Source organism: Alosa pseudoharengus, unplaced genomic scaffold (genome assembly GCF_046254945.1).
Source record: "Alosa pseudoharengus isolate Yale_2024_CS ecotype anadromous, Long Island Sound unplaced genomic scaffold, YU_APseudo_1.1 YU_APseudo_1.1_scf_15, whole genome shotgun sequence".
Lineage (NCBI taxonomy): Eukaryota > Metazoa > Chordata > Actinopteri > Clupeiformes > Clupeidae > Alosa > Alosa pseudoharengus.
Window position 1 is genome coordinate 5,700,044 of NW_027468620.1, and position 19,626 is coordinate 5,719,669.

Sequence of the window (19,626 nt, forward strand, 5' to 3'; positions counted from 1 at the left end):
GGTTTAGTCCAATTAACCTGCCCTTAGTGCAGAGGTGGGCAAATTTTCATCGGCCGATTTTTAAAATGTAATGTGGCCCTTGAACCAAAAAGTTTGCCCACCCCTGTCTTAGTGGCTACAAAAAGGGTAGATTGATGCCATCTGGCAGAGGGTCCTTGACTGCTTCCCCAGCTGGCCTCCCTTCCTCCTGAGCTCCAAGGTCGAAAGTTGTTTGTTTGGCTGCCATGGTTGTGAAGGTATGTTTTATGTAGTTTGATTTTTACAATGTTTAATGGTGTGGAATGAGTGAATAGTGTGGAGCCTGTGCTGTTGTTGCGTATAACTGTGGATCCATTGATCCACTCCGGGTTGCCTCCTGGACAGTGTTTAGCGTTAGCCACTCTGCTATCTTCATTGCTGGGATCGTTGGGTACAACATGTGTGAGTCAGTCAGTCAGTCATGGTGCTGGCTATGTGCTCTATGGTCATAGAGGGTTGATTGAGCCATAGTGTGATTTTGTTTTGTTTTATAAGCCTTGCCACTTCAACCACCTCCAGCCAATGTCCTCCGCCGCTGGACCATGTGGTTGATGTCAGAACGGACACTGCTATTTTGCTTTGTTGTGTCTTGCTTCCGTGCTGGTTGCAATTTTATGTCTGTCCTTATTTGTTTTGCTTTGTGCTGTTCTTTGTAATTGTGTGGCTTTCTGCCGCCCTGCCTTGTCTACTGATTGGATGGACTAGGCCAAGAGTTATTGTAAGGAGACTGAATCACCTTTTTGGTGTTGTGTAGTGTTTCACTGTGTCAGCTTAATACAGTCAATCCCATGTGAGATGCACTTGTGTTCTTGTGACTCGCTTCTAGTAACTCCTGCCTCAGTAAGTCCCAGAAGGAGGCCTACTCCTGGATTACAGTCTTTCCCTGTCCATCTATAGGGCCAAACCTTATGTCACTGTTGTCTGTCCCTGTGTCCCTAATAAATTATTGTATGTTTCAATGTACACACGTCTCTGTCTTTCAAGTATAACGAACCTGTGTCCTATAGGTTGGGTTAAGTGGGTGTTCCCTGGGTCCCTGTAACTCCTGGGGTGGCATTGTAGTCAACAACCAATTTTCCGCCATGCTACATCTACATAAAGTGGATCTTGAGATATTGACATGTGGCAGCTATGGATGGAATGGAAAGATGGAAAGTTTGGATAAGATAGCACTTTTACCAGAGAAGACATAAGCAATAGAATCACAGTGGGCCTGAAATTAGATTAATGCATCTTTGCAATTGCAATTAATGCATCTTTCAAACAGAGCCACATATCAAAAATCCAAAAAAGTCATTTTTGTCAACATGGTCTGTAGATGATAGACATTTTCCTACATGACCTCCAGAAAATGTCTGTGGATTAGGACAGGATTTCTAACAGAGTCGAGTGTTCAGACATGAATCTCACAAGCCGACGTTGTATGGGTGGGAGCTCTTCATGCAGTAAATACTCCTGGTGGTTTAAGTGATGGGTGGTATCAGAGTTGACTTTGCAGGAGGCGAGGTATATAGATATAGAATACTTTATTGTCACTACAGGATACAATGAAATTGGATGGCATTCCACTTGGTGCTTTGTAAAAAAATGTGATGCAGAATATATGCGTCTGGTGTCGCATTGTTTACCACATACAGCGTGGCAGATGAACAAATGGAATCCACGGTGCATATTTCAGCTTTGCAACTGCTAGGTCACACAGGATCAATGAGAGAGTGGACAGGAGAGTCAGAGAAAACAAACAGCAACCCTTTTGTAGAATTTCTCGGCTGTATTCCCATGAATTTGCCTCATGACTTTGGCGTTGGCTCTAATGGACAGGATCTTGTGAATTTCTTAATCTTTCCAACTTACAGTAACATCCTTGATGGTGTCTTGTATTGAATGTAAAATGACAGTACCTTGCATGCTTTCAGACTGCACCAGACTGTGATTGACAGTCAGATCTTACACAGCCCTGTTCTAATTGGACCAGAAGAACCGGGAGCTGTGGATTTTTGCAAAACAAATAGCAGGCTCTAGGTGGAGGTAGAAGTGCAGATTTTTTTCTAAAACCAGCTGATTTATGATGTCAGAGCATAGTGTCGGTTTCAGTGAATATGATCAAAAAAAATCTTGGAAATCTTGCCAACTGCAGCTTTAAAACAGCCCCAGAATGTTAGACCCTCCACCATACTTAGGCATGGGGTTCTGTTACGTACTCATTCTTACCTCAAATCCACCTTGAATGTGTGTTGGCAAAAAGCTCTTATCCCAGATGTTAAATGTGTGAAGATAATGTCCATGCATGAACAAACATGTACTGCCATTTTTATGTCATTCTTGCCATGTCCCTCTTTATCAGGGGGACCACAAGGCTGCTTTTCTTGATCCGTTAACCTAATCAATTTTGTCTTTTGCCCAGGTCAGATTTTCGGTTGGTATAAGCACAGAGGGTACAGCTGGCCAATTTACACAGGGTTGCCTGCAACGCGACACATCAAACAATTTTGTCTGCACTTTTGCTACAAGGGAATTCCCTTTCAGGTATAGGAGAACACTCATCTCATTTCTCCTTAATCTGTTCAATCGGCTTAGCGCCACCTGTAATCAGTCACTCCACTAGAACTCTGGGGCATTTTTAGGGTTAATTGGATATTATTAGAGCTATTGTACCCATGGGATATTCTCTTATCCAAAGATTGATGATTGTGTACAGTTTACTACAGATGGAAACCTTCTCATTTATGGAACACCTGTCAGTGCTACATTTTGAGACACACACACACACACACACACAGACACAAGTGTATATATATTCTTCCAGACTCAGTGCTGTGTTTGAACCAAGTTTTGCAAGTCAGCATCTACATAAATATTCAGATGTCCTCTTTCTAAGTTTTGCATTCTGGTCTGTGCAATACTAACCGACAAAAGATCTTGTGCAAGTAGGCCACAGATGCTATCTTTGAAAGTGTACAGCTAGCAATATACAGTTATAAAAAGACCTGCAATTTTCACAGCAGTCTTAAATTCATTCACAGTACCTTATAGCTATAACAGAGACTCATGAGGCCCAAAAGTGCTTTGAGGATGAACATATGACTTGTGATACTTGTGTACCCACTATTTATGTCCATTTTACTCTTTATGGCGTTTTATACACGGAAATTTGCTTAACTTTTTAAATATGTGCATAGACATGTACAATGAATGAATGATACATGGCTTGAGCCTGCATAATCTTTTGTCCCAGCAGATGGGGGTGTTGTATTCAGATTTATTTCCACTATGACACTAGCCATGTCAGATTCAGACACCCCACCTTCTAGGATGTGTGTTTCAGAATTTTTCATCTTTAGTATATACCATGACATCAAGGTAACACAAGCTCTTTCTCAGACATAAATGTTTTCCATTAATTCAAAATGTTTAATTATTGGTCCAGAAGGCAAATAATAAATACAAAATTGCAGAGGATGCCTTCAACAAAACCATGAGATATTTCCCAGTTGTATTATTTAAAATGTTTCCAGATAAGAACTGTATTCTATCCTGGTACATTCATGGTGCAATTCAAACCTATATTGGTCACAAAACAAATGTAATCAAATCCTTATACAAATATACATGTACAACATTATGTGAAGATCCCTCTCCAGTTCTCATCAACTATTTAAAAATAGCACTATTCTCACTATAAACCTTGAACATTTATGAGGATGTATGAATTATTTGATTGTCATAATCACTTCTGACATTTATTAATGCCCTGGTCCATGTCCATACAGTAATCACCTAGAAATATTAATTCACAGCTAAAAGTAGCTGAGTAAACCCTTAGAGTGTAGAGGGACACTAATTTACACTTCTTTACATTAAATGCAATTTAAATGGTCCCTTGTGCACATAACATTTAGACAGATATACAGGTACACAAAACAGTAATGATCTTGACACAGACACAGATTTGACCTCTTTGTCACCAGGAAATCTGTGGCAAGCCCTTTGAGTTACATGAGAACTTTAAGACAACAACTATTGTTGTCTGCTCCACAGAATCTTACAGTTTGCCATGTATGTATGGGTTGAATATTAAGAATGAAAAGATTTTTATCTGCTGTGTGGTATGTGGTGTGTATGTGTAATGCCATCTGGTTTGTGGATACCCGTATTTCAATAGTTAAACTACAGTAGTAAATATACACTGGCATTTTGAAGGAGCCATTTTGTATTCTCAGTTTGCCAGGCTGTGCTGTGTACAGCAGCTACTGGTCTTTCTGCAAGGATTGGTAGTACTCTGTCAAGACCTTCCAAGCTCTGGGAGCCATGAAGCCAACAGGGGGATTCTCTCCGCTCCGAGCCAATTTCCTCATCCGTGTTCCAGAGATGAAGTCAAATTCAGCATGTCTGAGGAAGACAGACACACACATAGAACATGAGGTGTGAGCGGGGGTGAGTGAATGTCTCTATCTCTAAGATTTCAGAGCAATCAATCACTAGGTAAAGCTCTATAAAGTTGTCTAGTGTTATACTGTAATATTTTGTAAGTTGACACACACACACACACACACACACACACACACACACACAGTATGTATGTATGAGTATGTGTGTGTGAGTGAGTGAGTGGTAGTGTGGTGGTTAAGGAGCTGGGCTAGCGTGCAGTAGCCTGAAAGTTGTCGGTTCAATTCCCGGCTTCCACTGTTGTGCCCTTGAGCAAGGCACTTAACCCCAAGTTGCTCTGGGGACAATGTGATCCCTTGTAATATAGCTGACATATGTAAGTCACTTTGGTCAAGAAGTGTCTGCTAAATGTAATGTAATGAGTGAGTAAGTGAGTGAGAGGGAGAAAAGGGGATATCTACTTGGTCTAACCTCTCTTTGTCATAGAAATCCATGGCTTTTTTGGTCTTGTTATAAGCTGCCACTCTAAATGGGATGATTTCCACGGACGTGAGCCCAGGGGCCATGGAGAGGACCTTCCCCCCGTGGGTGGGCTCGTACAGGTCCTGCCCTGACTCGGGATGGGGCATCCCTGCTGGGTCTCTCCCCACAATGTAGAAATTGGCTCCCGTCACCATTCTTGAACGACAGTGCCACTGCACCTACGTCAACACAGGAGGAATTGTAAAGGTACATCCGGAAAGAAAGGAGCAGCTTCATTTGTTTAAAACCAGTTTGGTTACTGCCAGTATGTCAACAAAGATATGTGCAAAGTTCAATCCTGATCTTTTTACATTGAATACAGCTACCATATTTCCCTCTGGTTAAAGCACTGGCGAAAAACTTGGGTGTTCTCTTTCCATTAAATAGATAGATCTGCCCCTCTCCAGGAGAGGAGTATGGCCATTTGGCTAGAGTTGCGATCCAGCCTCATTGATTGGGACAAATAAGTTGGAGGCTTTTCTCCAGACACATGGGTTTACCCCATAGTGAAAATGTACCAGACGTGTCATCTGCACTGGTCATACAGTTTGTTCAGTAGGCAGACACTGTATAGTTCTGAAATGTTTTCCATAACTGCCTTTTTGATAAGACATTTCTCCGGAATACTTTTGATTTAACTTTTGAGTTAAATGCTTTGACTTGCTATCCCTCTGTCACTGTCTTTTATATCATGGATATGACAGCGAAATGACCTAATGACCTAATGACCGAACGTAATGATACAACGACTTTATCCTCACTTCATTCTCAGACATGATGAAGGAGCCTTCTCCAGTCTGGCGTTCCTCGTATGCACTGCACCTATCTTACCTCAGTGGGGCCAGCGTACATCATAGGGGAGGGGAAGATGGCAACGATGGTCGAAGAGGGGTCAAGTACGCCCTCCTCCAACACGGCCGCGTGCTGCTTCATGCGCCAGGGTAGTGGCACGTCATCGTCTTTGGTCCAGCCCCCCAGCGGGTGGAGGAGCAGCACGGGCCGCTGGTATCCTCGTTCCTCCAGCCGCCGTCTGGTGTCCTGCATAAGCAGGGCGTGGCCATTGTGCACAGGGTTCCGCAGTTGGAAGGCAAAGACAGCGTCTAAGAAAAAAACAGGGCACAAGAGGTTTGTGGACTGTACATGTAACCATTTATTTATTACTCAAGGTTAATTTGGGACAGAATAAAAGAAAACTTTTCCTTTAAAGTTATACCACTGCTTGGTTGGTTTCCTATTGTGATGCACTCTTTAGAATGTCAGTTATTTTTCATATAATTTCACAGAACATCTATGAAGTGGTTCCAATTTTTTGTCTGCATTGCGCTTGTTTCAATTCGCCAAACTCCTTGAGAAGTTTAAATGAACTAATAGCAACTATGTAACATAGCAACTTTGTAACATATGACTGAGGTGGCATTTAGCTCAGTTGCACTGCAGTAGGCTAAGTAAAACAGTGTTTTTACAAAGCTAAGGCTCAACAGAATCCTGGGATATGCCCAATTGACAACAAGAGAGTTGGAACTAATGACTGGCCTTTGGCCATATCAACCATCCATTTAGAACAGGCAGTTTGTCCTGTAAGCTGAGAAATGAGTCGATGTGTGGTGGAAAGAAGTAGTTCTATAAACAAGCAACGTGCATTTGAACGTGCATCATTTTTACTGATACCCGAACTCTGTGTTGTCTATTACCCCTTACATAATGAATGATACAACAATTATCACTATTACTGACCATAATTAATATCATAAACTTATTTGTTATTTCTATGCTGCACATTTTGTATGTTCTATTATTCTACCAACAAGACAAGTGTTGACAGTCCCTCTCACCTGCTTTCATCTCTTTGAACCTCTGCTTCAGTTCCTTAGGAGTGAGTCTATATTGATCCAGACCATCTTCCCATCTAATTCTCTTCAGCACTTCAAGGTCACCACCGACCAGCCAATCACCACTCTCCAGCACCATCTATCCAAGACAAGGTGCATGATCTTGAATTAAATGGTGTTATTAGGAATCTTGGAGTTATTAGGAATCTTGAATTTGTTTATTTTTATCTTTAATTTGCCCTTTAAATCCTTTATTTCACAGTAAACACAAACAACAGGAACTGACCCACTGGCTTGGGTCAATTCCTGATGTTTTTAAATGCGCTGTAAAAATAAAGTGACTTGACTTGCTTAGATTCCTGTGGGTTTTCAAGTTACTAAAGCAGGACCAAAAGAATGACTGTGTACTTCACTAAAGCATAACCGTTGGTTAAGTTGAAGATTATGTTGCATGACACTGACTGCAAGTGAAGTGAAGTGAAGTGAAATGCCTGTTGCACAGTGTAACTGATTAACACTCAGAAGGCAAATATGAGCACACGACCCTCAGTGTCACTTATAAATGATGAAGCCTGTTGCATGGCAGACGTATCTAGGCAACCAGCACCTTTATGTAAGGGTGTTTGGGACAGGTTGTTCCCCACTGTCTTGCACAACGTTCCTCCTTGCGGTGCTCGTAGAACTCTGGGTTCTGCAGGATCGCCACCCTGACACCCTGGAACTCCAAAGCCACGGCAGCAGATCCATTCAACTGCTCTTTTGTCTCCGTGGATACGGGCAGGACAATGGGAATGGATAAGTTGATTGCCCCACCTGAGGAGAGATCACATGCAGTTTACTTCATCATAGCCTTTGCCTTATGACACTGCACTATGTAACATACTGCTACAATTGAAGGGTATTATACTGAATATGATTGCATCAATAGGTTTGCATACAACCAAAATCCTGTGCAAACCTATATTGCACACATACTATGTGTTCTGAGGGTGGTATGTTTTCTTTGTCCATATTTGCTGTGTATAACCCTTGCAAATCCCTATTGTTCTATGGCCCATAGCTGGACAACTAAAAGGATCTTCCATGACTGTTGCTCATTAAAACCACGTCAGATGCCATGCTGTTGCAATAAGTTCTGTCATAAGTTGTTTGTGCTCACGTTGCTGGCTCAGGTTTATGTGCTTTGGTTGTGTGTCCATCTAATATCCTAATGCAAATAAACTGGTAATGTAAAGTGCAAATAAACTGGTAATGTAAACATGCTTAATCCTGCTCAGCTTCCTCTTTGAAAATAAATAAAACTAAATTTATGTTTCACTAAAGAACACTATAAAAATGTGAATGTGTCCTGTATTTGGCCTCCATACTCCTTACTTCTTAATCACCCACCGATTGTGACAGACTGACTGTGCTTCAGAGGAAGAATGAGGGTTATTTACCATCTAGCAGGTTATTGAAGTGGAGAACCTGTAGATATTCTCTCTCTCTCATGAAGCCCTTCAGGGGGCTCGCCCAACCCTCTGAGAGCACCTGCACCCACTGGAGGTCGAGCTGAAGAAATGTACAAAGCAGCCGTGATGAAAGAGTGTTGTTAAATCATTCTAATGATCTTCTGCTATATTTGCAGCAAGGATCATTTCTACAGAGCATATGCCATTGAATTTGAGAGATGGTGCCCAATACTGTTTCACAGTTTTTGACATTCCAATGAAGTTGAACTAAGTACAACAAAGAGTCAAAATGAATAATCACAAGATAAATGATAAAGCCATATCCATCTGTGAAATCTGACACTCTACCTGAACACAATCTGTACTTAATGCAACAAACACACTATAATGTGCCCAGGAATATCATAAACTCATAACTAACCAAACATAAAATCCTGTCAAATATTGACCACTGTTTACTAGTGTGTGATAATAGAGGCTTGAAATTGGCTCAGACTGACATAGGGAGGTATTTAAGTGCAGCTACAGGAGAGGGTCTCTATGGAGACGAGGTTGTTACCTTGTTGATGGTGATTGTGGGCAGTATGTTAGCATCAGCCTTGGCCAGCTCCAACATGCTCTCTGGCACAAAGAGTTCAATTACCTCTTCCACAACCCCACTGGGAACGATACTCTATTTACAGAAAGAGGGATGACATGGATTATTACAGAATTTGCTGCATTTTACAAATAATTTCTTCTAATATCCACTTTTACAGGACATAGCAGGTCTTTTTTCCACCTCTGGTATCTGTTAGATATACAGTCAGATACTTGAAGTATGTGTATTTGACCCACAATTATTTTATTTATATATTTATTTTCTTTTTCTTTCTGTTTTGAAAGAAGCACGTTGATCAGTGTAAGCTGTATAAATGTGCTATATATTTTTTTTACTTACTTACTTACTTACACAGATAAACAAACAAAATCAGTAACAAACCGATGAATGAATAAAGAAAAAAAATTAAACTTTTCATGGACTTTTATGGATATTTTAGGGCACCACTAACATCTATACAGTATGTAGCCTATGAGTTATTGATCCTAAATAGAGTTGCTATGAGTTAAAGATCCTAAAAAGCAAAATCAGAGATGTAGTACTGAATTGTGGAGTTTTGCGCTCTATTTTTCTGTTCCGTGCTCCAGTATATTTGTGGGCCGGTCAGAAACAGGGGACTGATGAAGAAGTGAAACCCTGATTTAGTATTGCTCCTCCTCTACACAGTAACTGTATCAGAGGTTTCCTAAGAGCTATGTAACAGTTAATGTTGCTAGTACAGAGCCAGCTATGACAGGGTATATAACAGAGCCAGCTATGACAGGGTATATAACATTTCGTTGTTCAGTCCATTCTGACCTGTGCTTTCAAGAGGTCCACCACCTCTTGTATGCACTCATTCACTGTAAGCTCTCCTGTCTTTAGAACCAACTCAGGTGCATCTGGGCTTTCATAGTTAGAATCAATGCCAGTAAAACCTGTCAAGACAAACAAATAAAAAGTGAATTAAAGCAATGAGCTCAACTGTGTGTACCATATAATTAAAGGCACAATTCATAATTCTGGCAAAATGTTGTTGATATTTTAATTCAACAGCCAACATATTACGCCCCTTCCCTTTGACCCTGTACGACTTGCAGAACAGATAGGACTAGCAGGACCAGATAGGACTAGTAGGACAAGCTCTAATTTTGAACATCCTATATGAATTCCAAAACTACAACAAGCAAGCAGTGTGTTTGTTTGTCATTACCTTTAATCTCTCCAGCACGTGCCTTTTTGTAGAGACCTTTGACATCGCGACTTTCACACACCTCCAGAGATGCATTGACAAACACCTCAAAGAAAGGAAGGCCTGCTTTCTCATGAATGCTACGTGCCTCAGCACGGTCCTACACAAGGGAGTGAGGGTGAAAGAGATAAAGGAGATAGCCTATAGATTCAAGATTAATTTGTTGTTACACCTCAGTATTATATAAAGAGAGCAATAATCTTGGGCTGCAACGCAAGATTATTGCTCTCTTTATATAATTATATGATATGTGATTGTTATGAGGTAGGATTTCAAACCTACTAATGTCAGGCTTCCACTGACTGAGTATATACACACACATTTCTACAGGGGAGGATATCTATGTACAATCTATTGACAGCAGATAGAGGAAATGACTGTGGTGCATGCTTTTCCCCTGGTGATTGAAGTGTGTCACTGACCTTAGTAAATGGTGAGATAAAGCTGGTGATGCAAACCAGTCCTGCGTCAGCAAACAGTTTGGCCACCTCAGCAATGCGTCGAATGTTCTCCTCGCGGTCCTCAGCGCTGAAGCCCAAGTTCTTGTTCATCCCATGGCGAATGTTGTCTCCATCCAGAGAGTAACACGGAATACGGTGGGACACCAAATACTCCTCCAGAGCAAAGCCAACAGTGGTTTTACCGGCACCAGACAGACCTGGGAATCATAATGTCAACTGTTTTTTATTTATTTTTTACAAAAGATACTGCTATCTTAAACCATCCAGTTGAAAAACAAATATATAAACAAAACAAAAAAACAATAAGATCAAATTCACTGGGTACTTAGGTGTGTTCACTGGGCCTAGGTGTGGTCCTTTGACACAAATGATTCTTTGTATTGTGTGAGTGACCAGACCATTTAGTTTTACAGCAACACAATTCTACAATAACTGTAAATAATCAACCTGAATTCAAAATAAAATGCCCAAACGCTTTGGGAAGCCGTGGTCTACAGGTTAGAAAATCAGACTGGTGACTGAAGGGTGGCTGGTTCGATGCCTGACTGGTAGGGAAAAAGTGGGCGAGGGAAGTGACTGAGCAGCATGCTCCCATGTCCACATTCACCACTAAGGTGCCCTTGAGCAAGGCATCTAACCCCCTACTGCTCCTGGGCAGCAATGGTTGTCCACTGTTCTGGATGTTCACGGGTCCTAATGTTTGAGTTTATCTTCACTAACCATGGACATCTTTATGTGTTCACGGCTCTTAATGTTTGTGTGTATGTTCACTAACCACGGACTGGGTGTTCACGGCTCTTAATGTTTGTGTGTATGTTCACTAACCACGGACTGGTTAAATGCAGTGGAAGAATTTCCCTCAGGATGAATAATAGTATGTATGTCCATCTATCATATCATTGCCATAACCTTTAAGCAACACGGCACTTACCAACCTTGACAACAGGGGAAGCCATTATGTGCATATAGATTTTCACCTAATGCTACCCGTACATCAGAAGAATTTGGAAAAGATTTTTGAATGATTGGAGTCTTTTAACTAATGCGCCCCCCATTCAAGCTTTACTCAAAAGACTACATTCTTTCAAGAATCTTTCCCAAATCTTGTCTTCTGGTGTACGGATGGCTTTAGATATCTCACGAACTTTAAACTACCTCAACAACTGTCTGTTAGAATTTGCGAACTCTGCCAGTAAGCACACAGTGCACATAGTCAAGTCAAGTCAAGTCAGATTTATTTATAAAGCGCATTTAACATGCACATAGTGCAATCCAAAGCGCTCCACAAACAAGACACATAACAACAAGACAAAAGATGACATCAAGACAAGACAAATACATTTAAAAAATAACAAATACAAAAAAATGCCGGACGGAGCGGCGTAGTCGCCAGCGTACCCGTGACACCAAGACATACAAGACAGACAACAAAACAAATAAACAAATAAAAAATATATATATTTTAAAAGGGGAAAAAGTGATGTTAAAATTAGTCCAATTTCCAAACCAGCTGAAAATGTCCAAGGGCAATGATGATCCGTGAAAACTGCGCACAGAGCTGTGTTTTTACAACCGATGCAATGCCAACAAAGTTATTTAGCAACTGACCAACCCGGTGAATTCACTGGCAGTCTGGAGATGCTGCACGAAAGTGTACTCATGAAAGGGTGGTGAGGTCAGCAGAAAGTACCACCCAGGAGAACACTACCCAACCTTCAGGACATTTATACCAGAAGATGTCAGTCCAGAGCCAAAAAATTCATCAGAGAGTATAGTCATCCCAACAGTAGTCTCTTCTCTGTGCTATAGTCATAGAAACGTTAACACTGCTTGAGCTGAGACTGAGGAAAGGTTTATATCCGCAATCTATCTACATCTTGAATGAGGACTATAGGCCTATATGGACCACATGGCACGATAACATACTTGTACATATTGGGAGAAAGTGGAATAGAGCATTCCCAGATAGCAAGCACACGTTGTCACAACATTGACATTGGTTGGCAGTGTCGGAGGTGGAATTTCCACGTTAAAACAATGTCACAACAACCGCAGCGCCTCAAGCAATTGTATATAGAATGTTGGTTTATAGAATGTTGGATTGTTCTGCGACAAGCTGCGTCAAACAAAATATTTAGAGGATCTACAACGTTGAAACACAGTCCACCGACTGGCTGCAACTGCAGCGAATGTCAACAACGCAAGATTTCGGGTTTTATTATTTATTATTATTATGTATTGCATTTGTGAGATAATTTTAGAAGTTTGTAAGACCGCTCGCAGCCTCTTAAAACAAGAGAATTTACAACGTTGAAACACAGTCACGCCAACGGCAGTCCACCGACCGGCTGTTTGCAACTGCAGTGATTATCTTAAACGTTCTAATTACGTGATAAATTCTAAAACGATCTTTTTTAATACTACAAAATAACATTTGCTAAATGAACCTTAACTTTTTCAGCCATAGGTGTGTAGATTATACATACCTGCTTCTGTTTGTAAGATTAGGATAGGATATTTGTTTTCCCACATGCAATCAAGAAAAGCAGTAGCCAACTTATTCCTATGACCAATAAGTAACTAAGTATACCCACAGAAGTCACTGAAAAAGAGTGCATTTCCCAAATAGGTCAAGCTATAGCAACTGCAACAAAAAGTAACTATAGCTCACCCATTAGAAGTTCCACTCTAATGGGTAGGCTATAACTGTTAAGCAGTTAGGCTATTCGTGGTGGAACTGATGTCCAACTTTCTGGTTATAGGCTAGATGAGGATCCAAGCACTAATCATGTAACATCAGATATTTCAGTTGGAGTTGCCCGTGAACTCACCATGAAATATGTATGACTGCCATGGTCCAATAAAGTTTTTCTGATAGAAAATTCCTTATGTCTGACTGGGCATTATTATGACCGCCGCTAGCGAAGCGGTCATATAGGGATTGTCAAAGTTTTTTTTTTTTTTTTTTCGTCATCTACTTCCTGAATTTTTGGTCAACGATACCCGGGACACCGAACCACCGGGGCACATGAAATTTGGTGGGCATGTAGCCCCACTAGACTTTTACGGAAAAATTTCGTTTCGTCCCCGGGGGCCACTCCACCCCCGTGCTGGGCCCCCCGAACCGCAAAAAAAGCAGTTTTTCCTAAATAACTACCTGAACCGTGGCACTGAGGATGAAGAATCTTTTATGGTATGTTGGTCTCAAGGGCCCACATCAACCTGGCCCATAATCACTCATTTGTGATTTGCACCCCCCCGGTAAAAAATGAAAATGCAATATTATTCTGCTTTAATCGCCCCTATCTTTAGTTAAGATATTTAGAACTGCACCAAATTTTATGTGTATGATTGACCTGGCATTCTCTGGTGGTATGCCAAGTTTCGTAGAATTTCATCCATGGGGGGGTCTAAAAAAATTAGGTTATGTGTACATTTAGTGACTGTACACTCATTGGCCTGTAGATGGCGGTGCACACATATACACATGCACACACACACAGGCACCCACATACTATCGGTATTAGAACGGCCGATACATAATTACAAATTCAGTAGGATTAAAAGAAAGCCATAATAAATATTCATCACCATCATCATGGCTGCATTTCCAGTATTGGCGATAAGTAGTCGTTTGTCCACTAGATGGCGCATCGTTGCAGTGAGACGTAATTTTGTTGGAAGTTAAAAGTGGGTTGAAAAAAACAATGGACGCTTCCTACAAGGACTGTAATTTACCGCAGAGAACGTCTAATAAGGATAGGACGATGTTCACATGAAATGTAATTCCCATTTCTTCTTGAAGCCGACATAAATCTGAGGATGTTTATCGGACATGCTTGGTTTTTACTGCAGGTACGTTAATCTTATAATATCAATAAGGACCTAGGTAATGTTACCGTTAGTGTTGGTTGAGTGATGGAGGCCAATTTGATTGATTGCATTTGTAGAAAACTAGAAATGTGGATATACCAAGCAAATTGATAGCAGCACTGTAATTGTATCTTTCGACTGTCATTTGTTGCACGTGCTACAAAAATCATTCTGTGCAATGGAAGATTTACCAACGTTAGGCTACTGATACAGTTTTGCCTGTACATGCGTGAGACTAACGGCTCCCACACACAGCTGCGTTCCGTCAATGCATGCCAGTGGGTGTTCCCGACGGTAGCTATGCAAATGACTTGAAGTAAAACCGTAATGTGATTGGTTGGTGCCGTCCGTAGATTGGCTTTGATTGGCCGGTGCCGTCTGTCGGTGCAGCAACAGCTGAACTCCTCAACGCGAGCGGCGGGAGAAACGCGACGCGACGGACCCACAATTCAGTTCGGCAACGGATCACGTGAGCCCATTTAAAGTGAATGGGATGCGTCTCCAGCAACGCGATGCACGCAGCTGTGTGTGGGAGCCGTAACGTGCTGCACGGGTGCTGCACGAAAGTGTACTCATGAAAGGGTGGTGAGGTCAGCAGAAAGTACCACCCAGGAGAACACTACCCAACCTTCAGGACATTTATACCAGAAGATGTCAGTCCAGAGCCAAAAAATTCATCAGAGAGTATAGTCATTCCAACAGTAGTCTCTTCTCTGTGCTATAGTCATAGAAACGTTAACACTGCTTGAGCTGAGACTGAGGAAAGGTTTATATCCGCAATCTATCTACATCTTGAATGAGGACTATAGGCCTATATGGACCACATGGCACGATAACATACTTGTACATATTGGGAGAAAGTGGAATAGAGCATTAGGTCCAATATTCCAGTATGTGGTTTAATGTTCTGCATTACCGGTATGTCCAATAGTAGTATAGTAGTCCAATAGTAGGTCACTTTGACACTAAAAGTATCGTCCTACTTCATGACCCTTTATGATATCTGTCCCAATTATGGATAATGTAAGGCGTCAGGGTTGATAACATTTCTTCTTGTTTGTTTTACATCAAAAGCCATCTGCATCATTGATTAGGGTAGCCTGGATGTCTCCTGACTCTGCCACTGTATGATTATCCTTTGCTGTTGTGTACTTAAACCCGGGATAATTCTGTGTCAAATCAGAGACGCATATTCTGGAGTGCATTGTGCTTAGTGTGTGCCTCTCTCCTACTGCCAAAATAAACTCTGTATCTTGATTGTACTTCTCCGTGACTGGACCTCACTTTGCACAATATACATATCTTCTATTTATTTATTTTATACATATCTATGTATTAATGCACACACAGTCATTGGAGTCAGAGGACTAAACATTTCACTGAATACTGTACCTTGTATAACCTTATGTAACCAATAAAATGTGTTTGATTTAAAACTGAACTCATAATTTGCTCAGGCTTTATCTGCTACATCTGTTTGTATATCCAGTCTGGTGTATGATATGGAATGAAGTAGCATTCAGTGAGTGCTAGAATGGGATGCATGATTACTTGAAAGTACTAAATGGAGTAAGTGACGAAAGCTAAACATCTAACTAGATATGCTAGACTAGAGGCACATTCTAGGGATACATGTCATGTAGTTATGACATTTTTTTTTATTTTTGCCTTTTGTGATAGCAGAATGTACAGTATGTCACTGTCAAATATGGTATTTATTTATGTACCTGTCAGCCACACAGTGCAGCCTCTGAATCCACCTCTGGTTCCCACAACCTGACCTCTTTTGATGCGGCTTACATGGTGGGCCTGGTACACCACATTTGTGGACCTTTGTAGATCCTAGAGAAAACACAATAATGTATCAGTGTTAATAATTGATTACTTATAATTTGCTACAAAAATACAGTGTTTAATAATAATAATAACAATATAATAATAATAAAAACAATAAAATAATTATATATTAGGGATGTAATGATTACCGGTATAATGGTAAACCACGATAAAAATGTTGACGATAACAATTACCGTTTTCTTTTCAAATATCATGATCACAGTTGATTACCGCGGTGTGGAAACTGTGTGTTTAATCCTTCCCAGCTACATCCGAGCCTGCTTTTGACATACAGTAGGCCTGGTACAATGAAATAAAACTGGTACCCTACTGATTCTGTTGTCTAATTGATGGTTTTAACTACGATTCGGATAAGGCTACACCTGATTTTAAAAGGCGGAACATTTTCACCGCAAAATGTGCAATTTCATGTAGCCACTCTGCGTCTTTTTATGTTCGCGTCCACATTAAATCCACCCAGTAGAATACAGTAGCCTAAAGTTTTATTTCGAACACTTACTTTGGTCTCACTCATTGGATCCAAATAACAGAAATACCAAACTGCAAGTTATGGTAGGGTAAGTTAAGCTAAGCAAATAGCCAATTAAACATGAAGAAAAAAGTGAACAGGACACTTTTTGAAACTATTTCAGCTTGTGTAGGCCTATCAGTGCTTTCTGAACATATTGAAGACACTTTTAGAAATACCGTGATCATACCGAAAACCGTGATCATTTTGGTCACTATAACCGTGAGGTTAAATTTTCATACATTTCATTACATTCCTGTGTGTGTGTGTGTGTGTGTGTGTGTGTGTGTGTGTCTGTACTTATGTATTTCGTAGGATAGAACCTTTCAAGATCTTTGACTTAACCAAAATGAAATACTTTATCACTATTGTACATGGGAATTGCCAATACAGATAAACCTTATTTGCAGTACACTTTCAGTAATATGGTTTCTAGAATAAACCTTTCTTATCCTTTATCCCATTTTCCATCTTTTAAGTAAATACAATAAGAGTCTTTGCAGTTGCCACCCATGCTTGAAAAAGCATCTATTGTTTTTGTGATTGAACTTAATGACTGCAATGACAAAAGAAAGTCATGTGCATGCACATATGCACACATTTTGTATGCAAGTATATTTCAGAAATGCCACACCAAAATCATCTCTGTGTGTCTGCTTAAGAGTATCACACCCAGTGCTTGGCTGGCTGGCAGGCAGAGCTTTGGATAGGGTGACTGTGTGAAGGCATACTATTTGGACCATGACGTTGGTCAGTGGTTACTCTGAGAGAGTCGAATGGACAATGTGGTCAGTGTGCTGCAGCTGAGCAGCGATGATGTGGCAGATTCAGTGCCCGCTTGCTTAGGAGCCTCCCAGATGCTTTTGAAAACACACACACACACAGACACACAAGTATCAAGACCTAACCATGCTGCCTACCCCCACCCAAGCTGATGATACAATGCCAGCTCTTGACATCTGTCAGTTTGCTCTGACCTACACCTTCAGACACACTTGCTCTGACCTACACCTCCAGACACATGTTTAAGTGCTAAGGCTTCTTTAAACTAATATATCCCAGTGGCGCATATGAAAAGTCGGAGTAATGAGAGTGAACAAAACCCTCATACATAAGACTGCATTCCCATATACCTGAGTTTGAAAAACTACATTTATCTCAGTGGTGAATAATGTCCTTTCCATGTGTGTAAACCCACATTGTGACGGTCCCAATGGGCGTACAGCACACACTCCAGCTAGTATTCGGAGGGTAGATGTTGGAGGTAAACAAATAAGCCTATTCATTCATTCATTCAGATAGCACGTCTGGGAGTGAGCTGAAGCTCAAGCACAATCTGTACTACTCTACAACAAGCAAGCCACTACTCCACCGAAGTTTCTAGGCTATTACATTTCCCACCGAGTATCACATTTGATATGCCTTTCTGAAATATGAAAGATGATGATAGGATCCTTGCTGAAATATGAAATTCACCATCATATTAAACTTTTCCACCCTGTAAAAGACAATATTACAAAAAAGTTTTTCACTTGCATCTATTGGAAGGACAATTATAGGTAAACGGAAAGCTTGTATCACTACACTGGTGTAATATCTTGAATAGGCCTATAAATAAGTACGGACATGCTTTGTTTAATGTCTGTCAGGCTCATTAAAATATATATGGTGACAGTTTTATTACTCAAGTTAGCCACAGGATAAACTGATTACACTTATTCCAAGAAACACTTGAAAGACTGAAGAGTCACTCGACACACCTCTCAAACGATATATAAATAGAGCCATAATAGGCCAACAAAAGTTTTTATTAGGCTTTTTTTAAAATGTAGCCTACCATAGAACACCAAATGATTTACAATAATCGATAATCGAACAAGAAACAATACTTTACCCATCAACTCAAAACGAATTGCATGAGGCAAGTTGTGCATTCAATTGGTCAGTCTAAATCTCGATATTTTGTTTATTGATTATTAGGCTACAGCCAATCATAATGGCAACATAAGCGCGGAAGAGTCATTTTAAACTGTAGCCTACACTGCTCCAACAGCATCAATTTCTTAGCCTACACAGGTCCAGACATTGGCTAGGTGGTTACATAAGAACTCAAAAAGTTTACAGCCAATTTAAGTTGTCAAAGAAAAATAACAAGCCCGTACAAAAGAGCACAGTCCTCGCTTTTCAAATTGTGTTCATGCTTTTGTCTGAAGCATGGTGCCTCTTTTAACGACTATACAAAGCACGAAAAGAACGCTCATTTGCCTTACCGTCCGCTGCTTTTTATTTCCGGACATCGTGATTTCGAGACTGAACTGTGGACTCTGGACGGGTGTCTCCTGGGCCGGTAGAGGCAAAGCGCTCGGGGCGGGGAGTAGCAGAACCAGTGTAAGGAATAGAAGGGGCCGGGGGTTTTAAGAGTTCCTTAAGACACGTAGCGTTTCTCTGCCCTGCCTCTTTCCGTGTAGAATCTGCATATTACCAATGGTTATGGTCCCAAAAATCACTGCGGGGTTGGATAACACTGCGTGGGTGGAGGATAGGCTATGTGGAGAGGGGTAGACAGAGGACTAGTCTGTGTCCTCTTTTTCTTAGAGACACAGGCCTCTACACAAGCTAACTTGGCAGAGAAAGATGGTGATTTGTTGGTCAGTTTTGCACATTTTGTAAATAGATCAGTTCCACTAACGTCTTCCTGAAACAGTTTGCCAAAACGCTTAGGCTACTTGGTAAATTATACTGTAACGCTCGTCCGTCGTTCCGCACATTTATTATACTTGCACAGGTAATTTCTAAAGATTGCTACCAGAAATGCCTAATGTGCTGGTTCCCATAAGGTACAATTACTCATGTCTTGTATTTCCGTTTATTGTCTGATGAACATACAT

The 19,626-nt window shown here is 40.8% G+C and overlaps 1 protein-coding gene across 1 annotated transcript; it reads right to left on the reverse strand.

Moving 5' to 3' along the window:
• Positions 1–3,406: 3,406 nt before the first annotated feature.
• Positions 3,407–19,192, reverse strand: LOC143124070 (bifunctional 3'-phosphoadenosine 5'-phosphosulfate synthase 2-like). The gene is made up of 12 exons (XM_076285350.1): positions 19,009–19,192; positions 16,100–16,214; positions 10,461–10,696; positions 10,000–10,138; positions 9,606–9,724; positions 8,766–8,879; positions 8,195–8,306; positions 7,363–7,568; positions 6,759–6,894; positions 5,758–6,026; positions 4,876–5,105; positions 3,407–4,407 (listed from the first exon to the last, which is right to left on the reverse strand). The coding sequence occupies exons 1-12, from the start codon at positions 19,033–19,035 to the stop codon at positions 4,266–4,268; spliced, it is 1,845 nt and encodes a 614-aa protein (XP_076141465.1). The 5' UTR covers positions 19,036–19,192; the 3' UTR covers positions 3,407–4,265.
• Positions 19,193–19,626: the final 434 nt, after the last annotated feature.